This window comes from Octopus sinensis, linkage group LG2 (assembly GCF_006345805.1).
Source record: "Octopus sinensis linkage group LG2, ASM634580v1, whole genome shotgun sequence".
Taxonomy (NCBI): domain Eukaryota; kingdom Metazoa; phylum Mollusca; class Cephalopoda; order Octopoda; family Octopodidae; genus Octopus; species Octopus sinensis.
In genome coordinates this window covers 121,321,972-121,340,904 of record NC_042998.1, presented here as the reverse complement: position 1 = coordinate 121,340,904, position 18,933 = coordinate 121,321,972, and the positions used below count along the sequence as shown (strand labels likewise).

The 18,933-nt window shown below is 33.4% G+C and overlaps 1 protein-coding gene across 1 annotated transcript in view; it reads left to right on the top strand.

Moving 5' to 3' along the window:
* LOC115230478 (surfeit locus protein 4) overlaps window positions 1–18,933 on the top strand; it is a 28,638-nt gene that overhangs the window by 2,297 nt on the left and 7,408 nt on the right. Inside the window, exons 2-3 of the mRNA XM_029800648.2 lie at window positions 14,838–15,101; window positions 18,755–18,798. Coding sequence (XP_029656508.1) covers window positions 14,838–15,101; window positions 18,755–18,798 — 308 coding nt within the window. The remainder of the gene's footprint in view (window positions 1–14,837; window positions 15,102–18,754; window positions 18,799–18,933) is intronic.

Here is an 18,933-nt window from a genome sequence, read left to right as displayed (position 1 = left end):
TTCATGGTTTTTCCCCCCCCCCCCCCGATTTATCGTGTATGTTTAAGAGGAACACTTGAAATTTAGTCAAGTAACACGAGAACATCAGTTCCGCAGTATCGAAACAGCGAAAGAGTATTTTTCATTGCTCCAATAAAACTGTTTGTAGGTCTAGCGTAGAAAGAATTCAACAGATATTTGTTATTGAGCTCAACTGCATCCGCTCCCTGACAATGTTAGCAAGTAAATGTTTTCTCTCCAGCTGGAGACGATATTTCCTGGGGCTAAATAAGTTACATTCTTCCTAATCAGGACTGCTACATTATGTTGGTAAAAAATCTCTACTATATATATATAAGTACAAATAAAGGTTACAAACCTCATTCAGGGATAGCAAAATCCTATTAAAATACTGATTAGTTGCCTATACAAAGAATGTTGAATATTACAGTTAATACTCAACTGCAAGGTAACTATATAAACCGTGATTTATATATATTTATTATAATAAGATAAGAAAATAGAGATGTAATTAATAAATTATTATTTATTAATTAAAAATTGACAAGCATCCTTCACAGATGTTTCAAATATGTGTGTGTGTAAACGAATCTTATAAAATATTTGACTACATTCAGAGATTTGACATAAAAACTAATAAAACTTGGAGGTTTCCGTGGGTGTTGAAGGTTCTGTCTCTAATACTTGATTTGTCTGTTAGACATTGGGCAATCTGGTGGGAAATTTTATGTATTGTTTCTTGTTTTAATTCTTTTAACTCTACTCGCGCGCCTTTGTTCTACATTAAATGTAACACTTCAGAAACATATTTTGGAGATTATTTGAAAAATAGATTGAACTTAACTCCTCTCTATTTAAAATACCATCATATTAAAAGTGTATCGACCCCATCCCCGCAGTCTTTTGTATAAAAAGATTAATAATTAGGCACAAAGTTTTGAGTAAGTACATCTACTTTAATTACCTGTTATCTTTTTAGCTGACAAATTAAACATCTTTGTAATTTGCTATATTGATTCAGTACAGCAGAAAAGGTTTAATAAAAAATGAACCTATATAAAAGGTTAGCAATATGGGGCATATGTATGTACCAAATGTGTTTAGCAAGAAATGGAATGCCGAAGGAATTGATGTAATCTTAACTGCTTTGAACTAAGAATAAGAAGCATCATAGATACAGATTTTGCTTGCAAGAGATGAAAAATGGATGAGTGACTTCAGCATGAGGTGGGAACTAGTAGACAATAATGCAGATGTAGCAAAATAAGTATGAATGGCAGCAGGTGTATATATAGGCTCAGGAGTCTTGAAATAAGTAGGACTAATCTAAATTTGTATTTACTAAATAAATCAACAGGTAGTAGCTAGAGTGAGGCTAATGCAATATCCATCACTGCAGCAAGAATACATATTTTGGTAATGCTTTTAGATATGTGGGCTACTGTCAGTTGATTTAGTCAATAAGAAAAATCTATTTTACAATTGGAATTTTATTATAACTGACTCTCTAGTTGTCCATGCATGAAACAACTGTTACATGGGGAAATTGGCTGTTTGTGTTGGTTAGGACTGATCATTATGAGCTTTTGATATGGTCTTGTCAGAATCTGATACTTTGGCAACTACAAAGTCAAGAATTTGGAATAGTTGATCAAAGATTATGGAACTAAAGCTATATTTAAAATAGGATTGTTTTGTGGCTAATAGTATGGTGTTGTATTGTACAGAAATGTCATTACATGTAGTAGATTAGCTTAGGGTAATCAATTATTTGAGGTGTTAAAGGTCATAGAATGGAATTAATTATTCATAAATGGAGAAGTATGTACACACATGCAAAATTTTTTTCCCCCTACTGGAGAAAAAATGTGCCCCCCCCCCCCCCCGAAACGTGTTGAACTACTAGCAGAATTATTAGCATGTTGAACAAAATGCTTAGTGAAATTTCTTGTGGCTCTTGAAATTCTGAACTCAAATTTCACCAAAATTAACTTTGCCTTTCATCCTGGGGTTTATAAAATATGTACCAGTTCAGCACTATGGTCAATATGATTAACCCCCTTCTTGTGCCAAAATTTAAAATTATTATTATATTTATAAACTTTTTATAGTTTAGTTATAAGATGAAAGACAGCACACAAGCATTTTTAGATTCTGGTGGTGGGAAGGGCAGAAGTTTTCCTTAGACCAGAGATCTGGCTCAAATGATTGTGACCATGTATTCTACTAAAAGCACCCCAACACCAGATGATGATGCTAAACCTGGTCACTGATTGTATATATCCTCTCTCTCTTTCCATCATCATTTAACATGTTTTCCATGTTGGCGTGGTTTCCATAGCTGGATGCCCTTCTTAACACCAACCACTTTACAGATTGTACTAAGTGCTTTTATGCAGCACTGGCTTAGGTGCTTTTTGTGTGGCATCTATGAGCCCATAACACTAATTCAAAACAGCTCAAACCATGTATTATGGCTGGCCATGATACCATCTGTATTAGAGAGTTCATGGGTGTTCCTCCTAAGTAGGGTTAGAAGTCCAGCATAAGGGGTGCGGAGAGACATAAATGAAGAACAGAAACAAGGTTATGAGTTGGAAAAATGACAACAAATATAGGCTTGAGAGTTAATGTACATGTATCAAACCATCCATATATATAAATACAGGAGGAGCTACTTACTTTGAGATGTAACTTCAATCATACACAAACAATATCATATGTGCACCTAAGTACAAAACAAGTGACATGGAAGGTAAATAGGTATGTCATGGGACAAGAAAAAGATAAGAAAAGATGGTCGTAAGTCAAATAGTGAAGAAAAAAAGTTATGCAGCCAGGTTAGTTATGTAAGACACTAGTTTGGTTTAAAAGTTTATCTTTAGCCTAAGTTTCAATGAATCTTATTAAATGTCATTTGTACTGCAACCAATTCAGTTGGAGTTGGTCATGATGTCAATTGATTTATATAATAAATATCTTATATAAGTATATTGTTTACCTAATGTTGAAATGTATTTATTAGCTTGGATCATGTCGAATATTCCAATTATCTCATTGTTTTAAGATATACATTTCGATGTTTGCATGGGTCAAATGAAATTTGTTGGGGCAGAATTTACTGCCTAACATGTTCCCATTGGCTGATCTTTACCTATTTCCAAGTAAGGTAATACTTCTATTTGTCCTTTAAACACAACAGTACAATGGCCTGACATATCGTCACAGAAGATTGCAGATGAATGGCACCATTTGTTTGACAGTGATGTTTACAATTAGCACAGTCAGGACAAAATGACACAAACACATATGCACGTGCACACACATACACACGAAAAAAAAGACACGATAAGCATCCAAGCAGCCTATTACCACATGGTTTCAAAGCAGGCTTCTTATCTGCACAGCAATTTGCTCTGAGAAGACTACTATTCATTTTATCAATATGTGCCACAAGCCTATGAGGAAACATCTATATTGTTGTTGTTGCTAAAAATGGCAGTCAAATCTCCCTTAAATTACACCATACTTATTCCAAATTGAAAGGGATACATTAAATAATGTAATCTTTGATATTGTATCTAGAGGAGGATGATGTTGTCATGATTGGAGCACTTTTGATCAAAGGTCAGTTCAGTTGGACCTGGCCTAAAAGCAAAACAGCTATCCTCTACCATTTGACTGGTATATTAACTTGAGGTTATTTATACTATGTATACTTTGCTATACTCACAAAAGACTGATAAAAACCAATAACTTGTCATTTGATTATCAAAGTGTTTCTTTGTAGAATTCTTTTTTTTTTGTAAAATCTTTTAACCTTCATCACAATATTTCAAACTAAAGTGACTAATGTCACAGATGTTGGATATCCCAAGCCTTCTGTTTTTCATGCATTTTTGTTTCTTTGTATATTTTCACTTTTTTTGTGTTGAACTATTGTATATCAGCCATTACATTAAAGTACTGTCAGCTGTTCTCCCTCTTCTATTTCAACTCTTTTTATAAGAAATCGTGCATTTTTATTATCCTTCATTTGTTACACATTTTTATGGCTTTAGTCAGGAAGAAGGGGGTGATGCCTATAACCTTTGATTACCCTGTAAGACTGATTAAATTGTTGCAGATGATGTTCACTTTGAACGGCTTCAAGTAATGTCTGCAGGAAAAACATACAAATTTCAGAGGATTGACCTTCTTGAGAGGAAGGATCGAACATTATCACTATTGCAGGGCTTTGGAGAGGAAATGCTGTTTCAAGAGGAGTATTAGGTGATGGTATGCTGCTAGCTAGTTGTAAGGAGCAGCTACTTGTGTAGAATGCAAGGCAAAGGGAGTAGACATGTAGACTAGAGGAAGTGTGTTGGTGAGTGAGAGCTTTCTAGCTAACTTGTTTTGAATCTCTCTAGGATATTAATATCAGCAGTTTTTGCTTTTATGAATATCAGTCATTGTGAGGCCTGGCATTTGTAGTGACTTTGAGGGGGTTTTGTGTTGTCAGAACTTCAGAAGCTAAAGAAGATTGTCTCCCTAACATGTGCAGTATCTGTATGCTTTTGAAGTAAAGATTTTGTCCCTATTTAAGAATGTTTCCAAGGTCTTTGTCATAATGGTAATGCAGATTTGACATGTGTCTAGGTGGTATGTGCATGACAATCCTGCTGAAGGTTAAGGAAGTGTCCTTAGTGGTAACAGCTGCATAAGTGTGAACATGGTTACAGGTGACAGTGAACATATTAATGTAACATGAGTATGAGTGTGGGTAATCGAACCACTTTTGCATGTGTTGTGACAAATAGCTTCCAACTGAAGACAAGTCAGATAAAGCTCAAATGTGAACAGTTGAAGGTTCTTAGAACAAATTTGGAAGAAATGGTAAAAGACAAAAGACTTCACAAAATAAGTTCTAACAACAATAGACACTGCTAACTCTTCTCGTAGTACCACTATGTATTAAAACTATTTAAAATCAGTTCTAAATGAGGTAGCACATAGTTTAGATCCTAAGCAAATGGTTTCCTATTATATGGAAACATTTTCTGTACCTTTTAGATTGTCACAGGATAGCAATGCTTGCTAATTCAACAAGTTTGATTATTTACATATTACTTATTGGGTCATACATCTTTTACTGTTGGATACTCTTCCTTATTTTAATTACTATAAACATCTATTATTACAACTCTGTGAAGTTACTCACTTTGATATTCAGCTTCTAGTTTATGATAGTTTCTACAGACTTATCGATAGCGAGTTGATGTTTTCCAAGAAGATTTTCTATATACTAAGAAATGTCCTGCTCTTGGTTAAGGTGATCATGTTGGCCTGAGGCTTTTAACTTAGCCTTATTTGTCTTTTTACAGCTACTGATTTCAGGAGCATTTTTTTCTATGCTAAAAATGTGTGTAATGAGATGCTCCAGTTTATATGTATCAGTGAGTTCTTTCCATGTTTTTTCAAGTTTACTGTAGGTTCTTTCTGAGAGGTTCATGTTCTTGAGATGGGCTGTTTCCTTGATATTTTCATATTTGTCAGTGACTATACAAGATGCTCTTCTTGATCTTTGGTGTGAGAGGAATGCGTCATGTAGATGTAGTATGGTGTAGCATAACAAAATTATCATAGGTAGTAATTTTAGCAGAGTTGATTCCATTTTCTGTTTCAAGTGTCTCAGATCTGCGACTGACTTTAATGATGTATTGATCGTGTATATCAGTGGTTCCCAACTGGTGTCTGCGGACTCCTGGTAGTCTGCAAAGGTAATACTGGGGGGTCTGTGAAGTAAATTCGAAATTTCATATGTATGCACACACACACACACACACACACACAAGGATAAGCATATTAAAAGGGGTCTGTGGGAAAACTCATTTAAATAAAAGGGTTGAGAACCACTGGTGTATATCCTCTTTGTTGGTCAATGTATAAATTGCTGTTGATAATGAGCATGTTGGCATATAGACTTAAGACAAACTTTAATGGACATGATTTGATGATCAGAAGGAGCTCCTGAGAAATTGTTGTCTTGACTATGTCTTCCACACTTCACAGTTTGGAAGATTTGTTAACATTTAGAAAGATGTAATTTATCAGTTACAACTGATGTACTTTTAAGATGCAATTACCTCATTGTTCTAGGATCTCAATAATACCAGTAAATTCTTTGAATCTATACCGGCAGATGTTAGGCTGTATATCAGCAAAGTTTGTGTAGTACTTAAAAAAGTCTCAGCATGATATGGAAATCTAAACTCTCAGAATCTGAAAAGGAACTTCTAGGCAGTAGTTTGCTTATTAATTAGGTATGTAACAATTACCAAAAGTACTAAAAGAAAGCAATTATTAAAGGGTTGACCGTCTGGAAATATTTTTATAAATTCATGTTCTAAGAAATTTCGATTTCTCAAGTTTATTGAATTTTTTAAACTCCAATTTCTCACAAATTTAAATATTCATTGCGGGATGTTCCATTTTCATTTGCAAAGTCTCTCACTTTCTCTTTTAAATTTCAATTTGCTATTAATGTATATATAATGTAAAAACATTTATTGAATGGAAATTTTTTAAATACCTGTATAATTTCGAATGTATAATTTGTGAAAAGAGCCTAGAAAGTTGGGTAATTACTATTAGAAGACGAGAAAAAAAACAAAGTTGCCGACAAGTACTCAAAACTTGCACTTATTCACAGTTTCCAAACATAACTTCAACAGTGATATGTACACACACACACACCAATACATGTGCACATGCATGTGTGTGTGTGCTATTCACTGACAAAATTTCATGCTGCATTTTTGTGAAGTTTTTCACAAAGGTTTTCAAAGCAACGAAAATATTTTGACACAAATGAAGTTTTAATGTTGAAGTGAAACTAACGGTATTTGTGTTCTTGAATGGTTTACAATTGTTTTCATTTCGTCTCACGATAAGTCAGTTGCTATGCAAATACCTCTCTGTAATTTTTTTAATCACTGGATAAATACCAGCAATGACCTCAGGCTCTCCAGTATTTTAATTTCTAAACAGAAACAGTTGGCAGGGAGTGGGGTTGCAAAAAATTCATTTCTCAAATTTTCTTTTTTTATGACATTTATGGGGAAAAAAATATTGAAAAGCATTAACACATGTAAGAGTCATAAAGAAACAAGGAGGGTCATCTTTGGATGTGCTAGAAACAGCCAAATTGCCTTTAAATCACTTTTCTCTCTGAAAAGATTAACTTTCTTTTTTTTTCTTACTGAAAATGCTCTTCCCATGGTTTTGAAGCGCAAAAAAACAATTGGCCAAAATAGGTCCACAGTGGGATGATGAGGGAGTGGGTTGTAAAGAAAAGAGTTTTCAAAATATTTTCATGCAAAAATGCCCCCCATCCCATCATTTCAAAGGCTGTTGTTTAAAAAAATTGGGGGAAGTCCTTGAAAAAATTTTCCCCTCAAATTTCTTTATAATAGAAATCTCTACCTCCTTGCAAAAATTCTTTTCCACAAATCCTTATATACTCTGAAGCCACAACATCTAAGCAGTATTTATAGAACATTTTGTTAAAAAGTATCCATTTTTCTGGATGTTATGAGGCAACAAAGTCGGCATGTACATCTGTAGTAATGCCCTTTTGTTTATATGCTTTTTTTAATTTCATGTTTATTTCATTCATTGTTTGCAATATTCTCTCTCTCTCTCTCAAATACACACACACACCCTGCAAAACTTAGAGATGGGCTGCTCTATGTTGCTTTGAGGGAAAGGTAAAACTTGACAAAGTGCTTCTCCCCCTGTTGTTGAACTACTGTGATGTTTGTTTAAAAAAAAGAGATTATGACTGATAAAATAATGAAAGCAATATATTTACTAAGCAAGTGAGAACTATTATACAAGAAATAATTAGACGTAAAATATAAAGATTATTAGAAATGGGAATCAAATGTGAAAATATTATCAAGAAGCTAGCTGAAAACCACCTGGAAGGCGGTCTTTCTGCTAGTATCTATAATAATACTTACTTAGATGTTACATACTTGCTACATAACCAATAAGAACTTTTACTGTTATCTTGGGTACTTAGGTACCCAAGATAATTATTAACAATATTGAACAACCAACAAAATATTGCTGGTCTTTTGTCAGTTGTTAAGTATCATTAGTTATTATCGTCAGTTTCTCTAGATCTTTTGGGGTTATTTTCATCCAGATCTATTTTGGCGCTTTAAAAAAATTTTTTTCCATTCTTCTCAACTGGAGATATTTTTATAAATTATTTGTTTAACAACTATGAATGATCTGTTCAATTCACTTGACCATACTAACACAACTGCTATTTCTGAATTAATTCCGGAATGATTGGCTAGCAAAAGCAAGTTCATTGAATGAGATCATTCCACAGATGGTTAATCTTTGATGTTTTGGGGATTAGATGAAAACATTCCATTTGAAAGATTGTAGTATGCAAGCTTTTCTAAATATATTTACTGTATCCCATTTTTCAGAAAATTGAATATATCAAATGCTTAATAAATTCACATCAAATATACCTTTTACATAGAATAATTTTTATTTTTAATAATGAAATTGTTCTTTATTAATCTTACAAATTGCTTATCAAGTTTAAAAGCCATCCTCCAATTTACCTTATTCTTATAACTCTTCTGTCCACACCTGTTCATAGTTGGCTCACTTCCTTTATGTCTTTGTATTCCTAAAAGTTTAAATCTGTTGATGTTAGCTCTTCATAATTGATTAACAAATACTATCTGGGACTATCTTCATAACCTAGTTCTATCCTTGGCAAAAGATCCAGTTGATATTTACCAGAACAAGACTAATCAGTAAATTACTGACTACCTGTCATTCTCTAAGGCTTTCTCTTTTTATACTTTCTCTAGCCATCATTTGTCATGCTTATTATCGCCAATCTATTACAGCTTCCTTGCCTTCTTTATAAGATTTTAATGGTTTATTCAGTCTACCATTTAATATCAACTTTTCTATGCCAAGTGAGCTGGACAGGTGTCCTACAAAGCATATCACCACTAGATTTGTGCAATCTCTTGTGAGACCTAGTTCCTGAGATCTGAATTCACCCCCTTTTTATTTTTTTTAACATCTTTGGTCTTTTCTTTCACAGATAGCATTCACCAACAGCACATCAGTTTATTACCCAGCACTCATCAGCTATTTAGATCACATGTCCATACCAATTTAGTCATCTCTCCTGTATACATCAGCTGACGTCTTTTACACTCTGCCACACCCTTGATTAATATGTCCTATCTTTGAGAGAAATGATTGCATGTATAACATATCATACCTCATTTCTCTCCAGCTTCTGCAGTTCTTCTACACTCCCTCTAATCCACTACCCACAATGTAGCATCACATTCTTTGCACATATTTTATACATCAACTAGTGTATATCTTAAATCTCCAGCTACTTTCTCAGTTCATATGTGCTTTGCTTTTCATGTAGTTTAACATTACAGATACAACAAATAATTCTCACCTTTCAATTTAGCCTCTGCAAATCTCAGATATTCAACACATCTTACATATGCTACAAAAAGTTTACTTTTTGCATCCAGAGAGAATAATTTGCGATATCAATCTATCTATCTATCTATCTATCTATCTATCTATCTATCTATCTAGGTCATCCCTAGATAAGTAACATTTCCCTGAACTTCCATCTCTTCTGTACTCTAGGAGATGTGTTTCTCTTGCATCTCTCTTTTGCACTATTTTGATCACTTTGTTAAAAAAAAACTGTCTAGTGAATTACAGGAACAGTTCATAGACTTTGTCATTTACACTGCTAACCACACGAGCTACTATGCAATCAAAGACCTGCTAGAAATAGCAGTCACATCTCTCAAATTTCTTTACGGTCTTAGGAGAAAGGTTTTGTTTGTCAAGAATAATGTCGTCCTAGATGCATTATATCTCAAAAAGTATGGGATGGTTATGGCCCAAACTTTTTTTGATCATACTCCATAAGGGTGCACCTTGAGCTAAACAACTTCTGTATCTCTATCATATTATAATTCATGTTACACTTCCAGTTTACTTGAGATTTCATTTCATCTTTTTTGTACTTATTGGGCCCCTACATAATGAGCCAGGCCGTTTCCTGGATGGTTCTAAGATTTTGTGCTCTTTGTTGGTAGTTAGCATTTCTGTCATTGCAATGTTGACTTTTAGGTTTTCTTGAACATATTTTTAGGTTTGTTACATTCTGTAACTCAATAGATTTTATTTTGAGAAAGGGCTCATCAGTCTTTATAAGTTCTAAGTATTGTTATTATTTAATCAATAGTTTATCTGCAGTCAAAATTAGTTCACCTGATAACTAGATAGCTTCTACAAAAAGAGCAATCTAAATCAGTTTTGTGTTTTTATTACAATTGTATTATTAATTTAATCTTTTCCACTTCATCAAATCTCATTAAACTTTAAAATGTTTTGTCTAAATTCATTTTTATCAAATAAATTTGATAAAATAGAATTTGTACGTTTCAAATAATTTTGCAATCTAATTTACTGAAGTGTACATTATGGTGTTTTTAGCAATATTTTTGTACACTTATCCACATGTCAGTTTATGCTGTGTGGTCTTTGTTCTTATGGTTTTGTTGCCGAGTAGCTCCTGTCAGCTCGACATGAAAAGAACCCCGAGGGTAGTCAATCAAATATTTGGGAGTGATCTTTGAGTCTGGTCTGGGACCACACTATACTCTCTATCATGTACGAAATGTGACAATCACAGCAGTATGTTGCTCCAGAGAAGAAGAAATTTTGGGGCATAGTAAAAAAAAAACTTCAACAGAATATTGGTTTTATAAGATCTATATAATATAGTAAACTAATAATAATATTACCATAGTCATTAATTTAACATCTGCTTTTCTATGGTGGTCTGTATAATAGTTTCCCAATCTCGTTTTTATGTTTGATTCAGTCATCCACTTCTCTCTCCCTTTCTCCCCCTCTCCCTTTCTCCCCTCTCCCTCCTACCCCTTTTCTACCCCTCTCTCAGAATTAAAGAGAATAAGGAAATAAAAATTACCAGTGTCCCGTAAATGGCTTATGTCTTCCTTCGGGTTTTTTTGTTGTTATTGATCCACAAATATCCAAGTTCACTTAATCTACTTCTTCCTTTCCATGTTGTATATCTCGACTAAACGACTCTCTATTAAACACTACTCAATTCTTCCTTCCTTGAGCAACAACCCCAGGAGCCCCAGTTGATGCTCATTCTACAGATTTTAACTTCTAGGAGTTCAACATAACAGTCTGGAAGGACTTACAAAAGCTATGGACACTACTTCTCTTATTTTTGGTTATATACAAAATGAAAGGAAAAAGATGGGGGAAATCCCCAAGAACAAGGGTGCAATGGTTGATTTCAGTTAGCAGATTTCCTTATAAATTACAAATTGAGTGACCATGTAGAAAGCCTTTTGTCTGCATTAACTATTTTACTTGTTCACTCTTACTGAATACAATTGTGCACTTGATGCTATATCAGTATGGTAGCCTCAATCATGTCATTTATCTTTAGAAATATTTATTTTGTATCATGGATGAGTGAACTACTTAAAATTAATCGGTACTGGGTTTTTGCTCAACCAGAACCAATAACTAATCTTTTGTCAAATGGAAACATCTGTGAGATTAAATTCTATTCTATGGAGACTTAGTCTATTTTCTATTGTATTTTGTTAATAATAGATGTGTTGGTTACAAGTTACTAACAGATCAATTACTAGCTCATTTGATTTACAATAGGGAGAATAACAAAGGAACATTTGTGTAACATGGGCAGAACAAATAGGACAAGATATTTTTGTTTAAATGTACCAATATATTGGTTTTCTTACTGATGTTTACATCATTCACCAATATACCCCAGTAAAAAATATGCACTTGTATATATGTATGCATATATACTAACTTCATTATTGCATTGTGCTGACCCCTGGACACTATATTATAGGCAGATAAAATCATTAGATAGTTTCCACTTGTTTATGTATAAAATCTGGAAGATCAAGTGGTAGGACATGATACTCAATATAGAAGTCTTACCTCCCTGAAAAATCAGTTTTATATTGACATTACTTGTGAGTTATCAATTTTGTTGGGTCATGGCAATCAGGCTTAAGTGCAAAAAACCACATTTCCCAAGCAGTCTTTTATGACCAGCTTGCAATTGGTAAGCATTCTGTTGGAGTACCACTAAAGTAATATAAAGATTCTCTGAAATGAAATCTGAAGATGCATCATATGAGTGCAGCTGTGATTTCTTTATAACATTTAGGGCACTGAACTCTTTGAACGGACACATTTAAGTCCTTTGTAGAGATAAGAAAGGGGAAGGGTGTATAAAAAGATCCAAATTGATTACATTGCTCCATAACTTTTACTTTTTAAATTGCTTTTTTTTTTATTGATCATTCTCATCTATTTGTACTTGTACTACAGCTTCTATATTCTTGACAGTCAGGCTCATTTATCACTTTATATCACTACTAATGTTGTGACATAGCTAATAACATTGACTTACCTGTATCACTATTGATGTCATAAGAGTAACTCTGACTCATTTGTATTACGACAAATGTTATAAGAAGTGACAATGCATTTTCTGTCTCACTATTATAGCATAACATAGGTCATTAAACTACATAAGAAATGTTGCAAACATATGGCCAATTTTCTGAAACTAGCCAAAACTAGTTTATGGTCAGCTACTTCAGGTAGAACAAACTTTCTCAAGAAGACAAGTGTTTTCACTGTATAAATGTTACATTTTGAAATAAGTGGTTGAACATGGACAGTTGTCAGTGCACAGAGGTAATGTCTGAATTACTTGTCATTACGTTATATGATTCTATTTGCTAAGATGTGTGTAGTATACAAACCAGGTGTCCAAAATGGCCTAAATGATTACTTTTCTCTTTTAAGTAAAAAAAAAAAAAGCAATGAAAAAGTTAAAAGAATGTCAATTATGTTTATTAAACCATTATAAAATAAATCGACTGATCTATTTATTACCTACCATAATCATATAACAAAAAAAAAAAGGGATTATCTATTTATATATATATATAATATAAAATCTGTTCTGTCTGTCTGTCTGTGTGTGTCTTCTAGGCTCTCGGGCATCCTCCATCGTATTGCGCTCAAATTTGATATGTAGATACCGACGGTATCAGGGTGTGTGTAAGTCTTGAAAAAATTACAAAAATCGATTCCAGGTGAGAATGCAATCGATAAAGCTGTGGGGTTGTGCATTTGTACGCACAAGTACACCAGCTGTTGCGATGTACTTACTGGTACTTTAAACCCTTCGGTTGCATATTTGTGTGAATAAAATCGTTTTTCTTTGGAATAGAAAAGTCTATCTTTATTTCTTCTTTTGCTGGTGTCTCAAATTTAGGTTAAATCAGTGTTTCTTAAAGGAGAGGCCTATGGGATGGTCTGACAAGTTGTTTTGTGAAAATTTGGTTTAAATGTTTGACAACTCAGCGCCGTCCATTGCACAGGGGGCGTTTTGCTCGTGTATATATATTTGTTTTCTGAGATTTAGATATATTATTGGAGAATATTAGATAACATTTACTCTTTTACTAGTTTCAGCTTGTCAACTGTGGCCATCTCATAAAAAAAGTTCATTTAGTGTAGAAACATTAGTAGGCTTTTCTTCAAAAGGTTAATTGGAAGTGAGTACAATCACATTAATCTGAGCTCTAGAATATTGAAAATCGACTACATAGAGATGTATATATTTCAAAAAAGGAAGTATTGATTGCTATCTCTCTTAGAAGAATTGTCATTTATTGAATAGCTAAAGTCAAAACAAAGAAAAACTAATTTCTTCAAACCATGGTATCTTAAACCATGGTGAAATAATGATGAAATATGCAACTTAATCTAAACGATACACTTAGTATATTTATCAATTCTATAAAAAAAATTTACGTGGACCCTTTAAATTGAGAATAATGAAGCACCATACTACAAATTAGAAATACATAGAAAAACATTATTTAGTTCACTATATACATGTACATTAATCAAACAGGGCTGATTGTGGTTGATCAGCAACAGAAATCTTTTCAGTAGGCTATTGATATTTTAATTTCTATAATTTTATACAGCAAACCGTTTGCCAGGCTGTCACTACTTGTCGAGATCGAAGGTGTTAGCTACATTTACATATTAGGGAACATAGGAATATGGTACACTTATAGGGAACATAGGAATAAGGTACATCTATTTAAACATGTCTGTTTCCAATGGTTTTCTATCATAGATTAATAATTTTCTCAACTGTCAATAGTTTATTACATGATTTTGTTACTATGGCCCATTCATCCCTACCAAACACTGTATCTTTAATTTCAGTTTCACAGTCTACATGTTCCTGCCACACTATGTTTGCTGTGTATCTCTGTGATTTCAGCATTGTGGGCCATATGTCACCACTACATTGTATATTTTTTCGATTTCAATGTCACTGCTCATATAACATTACTACATTGTAAATATTTCACTATCACAACCCACATATCTCTGTACATCTCATAACAATATTGGTGTTGTCTACTTCCCGTTTCTAATTATTCTGTTCAAGATTAAGGTTTGTTCAAGTGTTGAAGAAATGTATTTATCTCAAGCATTAAGGTAATAAAGATAATCATTTCGATACAGAGAAAGCAATGTTTAATTAAAGTTCATAGTCTGATGTAAATATCTTGCTTTCTTTTAATGACTTTAAACTAACACCCTCCACCATTCTCATTCAATACATCTTATTACATTTCCTTTTCTCTTTTCAGATCCTCCGAAATAGCAAATTCTTTTTACCTCATGTTGCCCGATTTTGTTTAATTAGCACCTTCTTAGAAGATGGAATTCGTATGTGGAGTCAGTGGAATGAACAACAAGACTACATGAACTCCACCTGGGGCTGTGGTTGGCTGTTAGCAGCATTCTTTGTTGTTTTTAACTTAGTTGGACAGCTAGGAGGTTGTATAATGATATTAAGTCGACAGAAGGTATCTGCTGCTTGTGGTATATTGTTTGGTATCATCTTTATACAGGTAAATGTCTTGATTTTTTTTATGACTGTATTTCTAAAGAGAAAACTATTTATGTGTTTCAATTAATTTTCAAACTAATCAAGATTTTGAAAGGATTTAATAAAATTTCTGTAACTTTAAATATCTATGTTGATGTTAATCAACCAATAGCATTCATGCTAAAAGATTTTCAATGAGCCTTTTATTTAAATATGTATACTTTAGTCACAAGTAGGCTGGAATGTTGGCCATATTTGTTAGATTTATGCTAAACTTCTTTACAGTGTATCCATTACTGCAAGAATCTATTGTTTAACCCCAGGTTAGCTATGATCAAAGGCATTCCATATTTGATTATCTTGTCTTTTTGTAACTCAAGGTCTGTTTTCCAACTCCCCACCCCTGTTTTTAAAGATAGTTTTGAGATGTGGTGATTTGGTTGTTATTTCTAGCAGGTCATGCACACACATAATGGCTCCCTCAATGACTTGGGAGCACCTTTATTAATTTTTAGGCTGTTTTCAATGATCTATTTACTTTAAAATATTGGTCTCTTTATTCAACTTGTATGGGTTCATAAACTGCTACAGCATTCCATTGAGTCCAGAGGTAATCCGTATTGCTTTGATGGTGTCAGTTAATGAGGTTACTGAAATGTAAAAGATTTACTTTAGTAATATATACTAAAAGTTAAACGATCATCTGTGAGTAATTTGGACTTTGTGGGCTCAGGAATATTACAGTCCTGAGCAACTGTTGGCTCGAAACACTTGTAAATGAATAAAATATCCATCAGGTGGTGTTTGGCATGTGATAAACTTTATATGGAATGTTCTGCTCTTCAGTAGTCATGAAATACAACCTGTATTCAGAATCAGAACCTAAATCAAATAGTAAAAATGACAAAACATGGTTGTGGGAATTGGAGCTGAGTATTGACTTTTTGAATTTATACTAGGACTTAAAACTTGGCACTGCAAATAATGAAGCATTTGTTAATTATACAGTATTCTTACAAATGATATTGGACTAGGGATTAGGTGTCTTATCCCTAGACATAGCTCAACAGAATGACAGCTGTAACTCTTCACTGTGGTGCTCTTCTCCCATATCTTAGATCTTGCACCACCTTCAGTAGGATGGAGTGGAAATTGAAAATGCCTGAGGGCTAAAATATTGCTATATTTGATTACTAGAAAAATGTTAAATTTTTGCTGAGATCAATCAAAAGCATTTACTCCCTCAAGCTCCTTAAACCCTGAAAATGGGGGATTTTTTTGTAATTTTTTTTTACAATAGCACTAAAACTATGGAATTTATGTCAATACTCACTCTATTCAGTATTGTTTATTATTCAATGCAAAAAAGAATGATGAAGGTTGTATGAAAATCTGTTTATTTGTTTAGAAGTTATGTACTTTTTTTTATTAATGAATGTTTGCAGTTTTAAGTTTGCTGGCCAGCCTGCAATAATGCATGGTGGAATCATAACTGATAATGTTCAGCAAAATGCAAAAATATGCATGTACACTCACATCCTCATAAGTCAGTATTTTATATTTGTATAACATATTTTTGTTATATTTTGTTTACATATTCTTTTATATTGTATAAGCGCAGGCGTGGCTATGTGGTAAATAGCTTGCTTACCAACCACATGGTTCCGGGATCAGTCCCACTGCGTGGCACCTTGGGCAAGTGTCTTCTACTATGGCTTTGGGTCAACCAAAGCCTTGTGAATGGATTTGGTAGACAGAAACTGAAAGAAGCCCAATATATATATATATATGTGTGTCTGTGTTTCCTTGTACCCCCCCCCCCCCATCGCTTGACAACTGATGTTGGTGTTTATGTCCCCGTAACTTAGCAGTTTGCAAAAGAGTCCAATAGAATAAGTCCTGAGGTTAATTTGCTTGACTGAAGGCGATGCTCCAGCATGGCTGAAACAAGTAAAAGAATAAAAGAATGTCGTTGAAGAGAAAGGTGGGCAAGTGGTTTCAGCAGCATTTTTCAATCTTATGTTTCTGATCACAAATGTTGCTAAAGTTACAAGCCCATCAGAAGGACAAATTTTTGTAACATATAATCGAAGGATCCTAATGGTGGTTGTTAACCATCTGGAACGAGAGACTGGTTCAGGTTCTCTGTCAGCCAGGTTGTCATTTATTATACCAGAGCTTACTCCCTCAAAAAGCATAACAGCTTTAGGTCAAAGCTCAAGTCTAAGTTTTGGCTTTGTGACAAAAGCTGACATTTTAATAGGAACAAATTTGACAACTGGATGATTTTCACATTCTTTTATTTCCTTTCCTATCATTCCAGAGTAGCTCGATGGTCCTGATGTTGACTGGTCAATAAATATGAATAAATATCTTAATTTATTCTAGCAATAATATATAACAAGATTTTAGGCATCTGGCATTTTCAATTTCCACAATTTTTTATTTTCTTTCCACCCTATTTTCAGTTCATTAATGAAGCCGCACTCATAATTGTAAATTACTTTCTTTTTGCCATACTCTGTCCTTACACTTTATATTACAGTTACTACAGTATAATCTGCTCTTAAATACATCCTGGTTACATTCCAACTTCATTGGCAACACCAAAGTAGAAGAGGGAATGCTCATAGTTTTTTCTTAGCCAGAGACTTTGGTTCAATGATAACTGAGGGAGGTTAAAGTGATTGTTAGTTTGAACTTGTATAGGTTTGGGATTAAGGAAGAGATATGGAGACTAAGAAATGGACAAAGTATTCAATTTGTGGTTTTGTGGTTATTAGACATTATGCACAACTAATTTTCTCGTTATGGAGCTGATATTAATGACACAATTGAAAAACTGTAATTGTATAGAATGGAAAGTTTTTTATTTAATGGTAAGCATTTGAAAATGGAAAATTTTGTATTGTTGAATCTGAAGCAGTTTGAGGGAGGTTTGTTAAATGTTAAATCTCATCATGGTTGTGTACATGACACTTAACCTCTCATACACACACACACACTCTCTATCTTGTGGTCTCATATTCAACTACAAGAGTTTCTAGAAGAGTTGTTCTTTTGCTAATTGCTGAGTTCAGTCATGTTTTGTCTTAGATTTGTTGATACATAGCTTGTTACTTCAGGATGAGTGGTACAATTTGTAACTTTTAGCATCAACTGCATCAACTTTACTTGTCCAGGGTGGCCTACAAAGATCAAAGCACCCAGTACACTGTAAAGTGGTTGTTATTAGGAAGGCTATCTAGCCATAGAAACCATGCTAAAGCTGACATTGGAGCCTGGCGCAACACTATAACTTGCTGGTTCCCTGTCAACAGCATCTGACCTATGCCAAAATGAAAAGCAGACATTTAATGATGACTGAGTGGTATATGTTATTATACACTGGGATAATATAGTTATATTACAGGCAGGATCCTTTTAGTGACCTGTTCTCTCCAAAATTATTGGAATAAAACATTGTATATATTTTGAGTATTAAAATTGTAAATTTACCACACTTTCATTTATGACATTTCTCTTGTATTTTTCTGATATCCTTCACATAAAAAAGTTGTGTTAAAAAAAAAAAAGTAAGAAAACTTAGTTATTTAATTTTGTTTTATTTATCTGTCAGAGAGAGAGATTAATTTAATTAAAGTTTCTAATGTATGTTTTGTTTTTATTTTGCAGACTGTGGCATATAGTATTCTGTGGGATTTGAAATTTTTACTCAGGTGCGACACTTTGATTTGAAGTAATTTATTTGTAATTAGAAATATTGAAGTATTTTAAACTATAGTTCAATTAAGTTAATGATTTTGAATAAACCTCAACATCTGCCTGCTGATAAATACTGAATGGAACAGCTA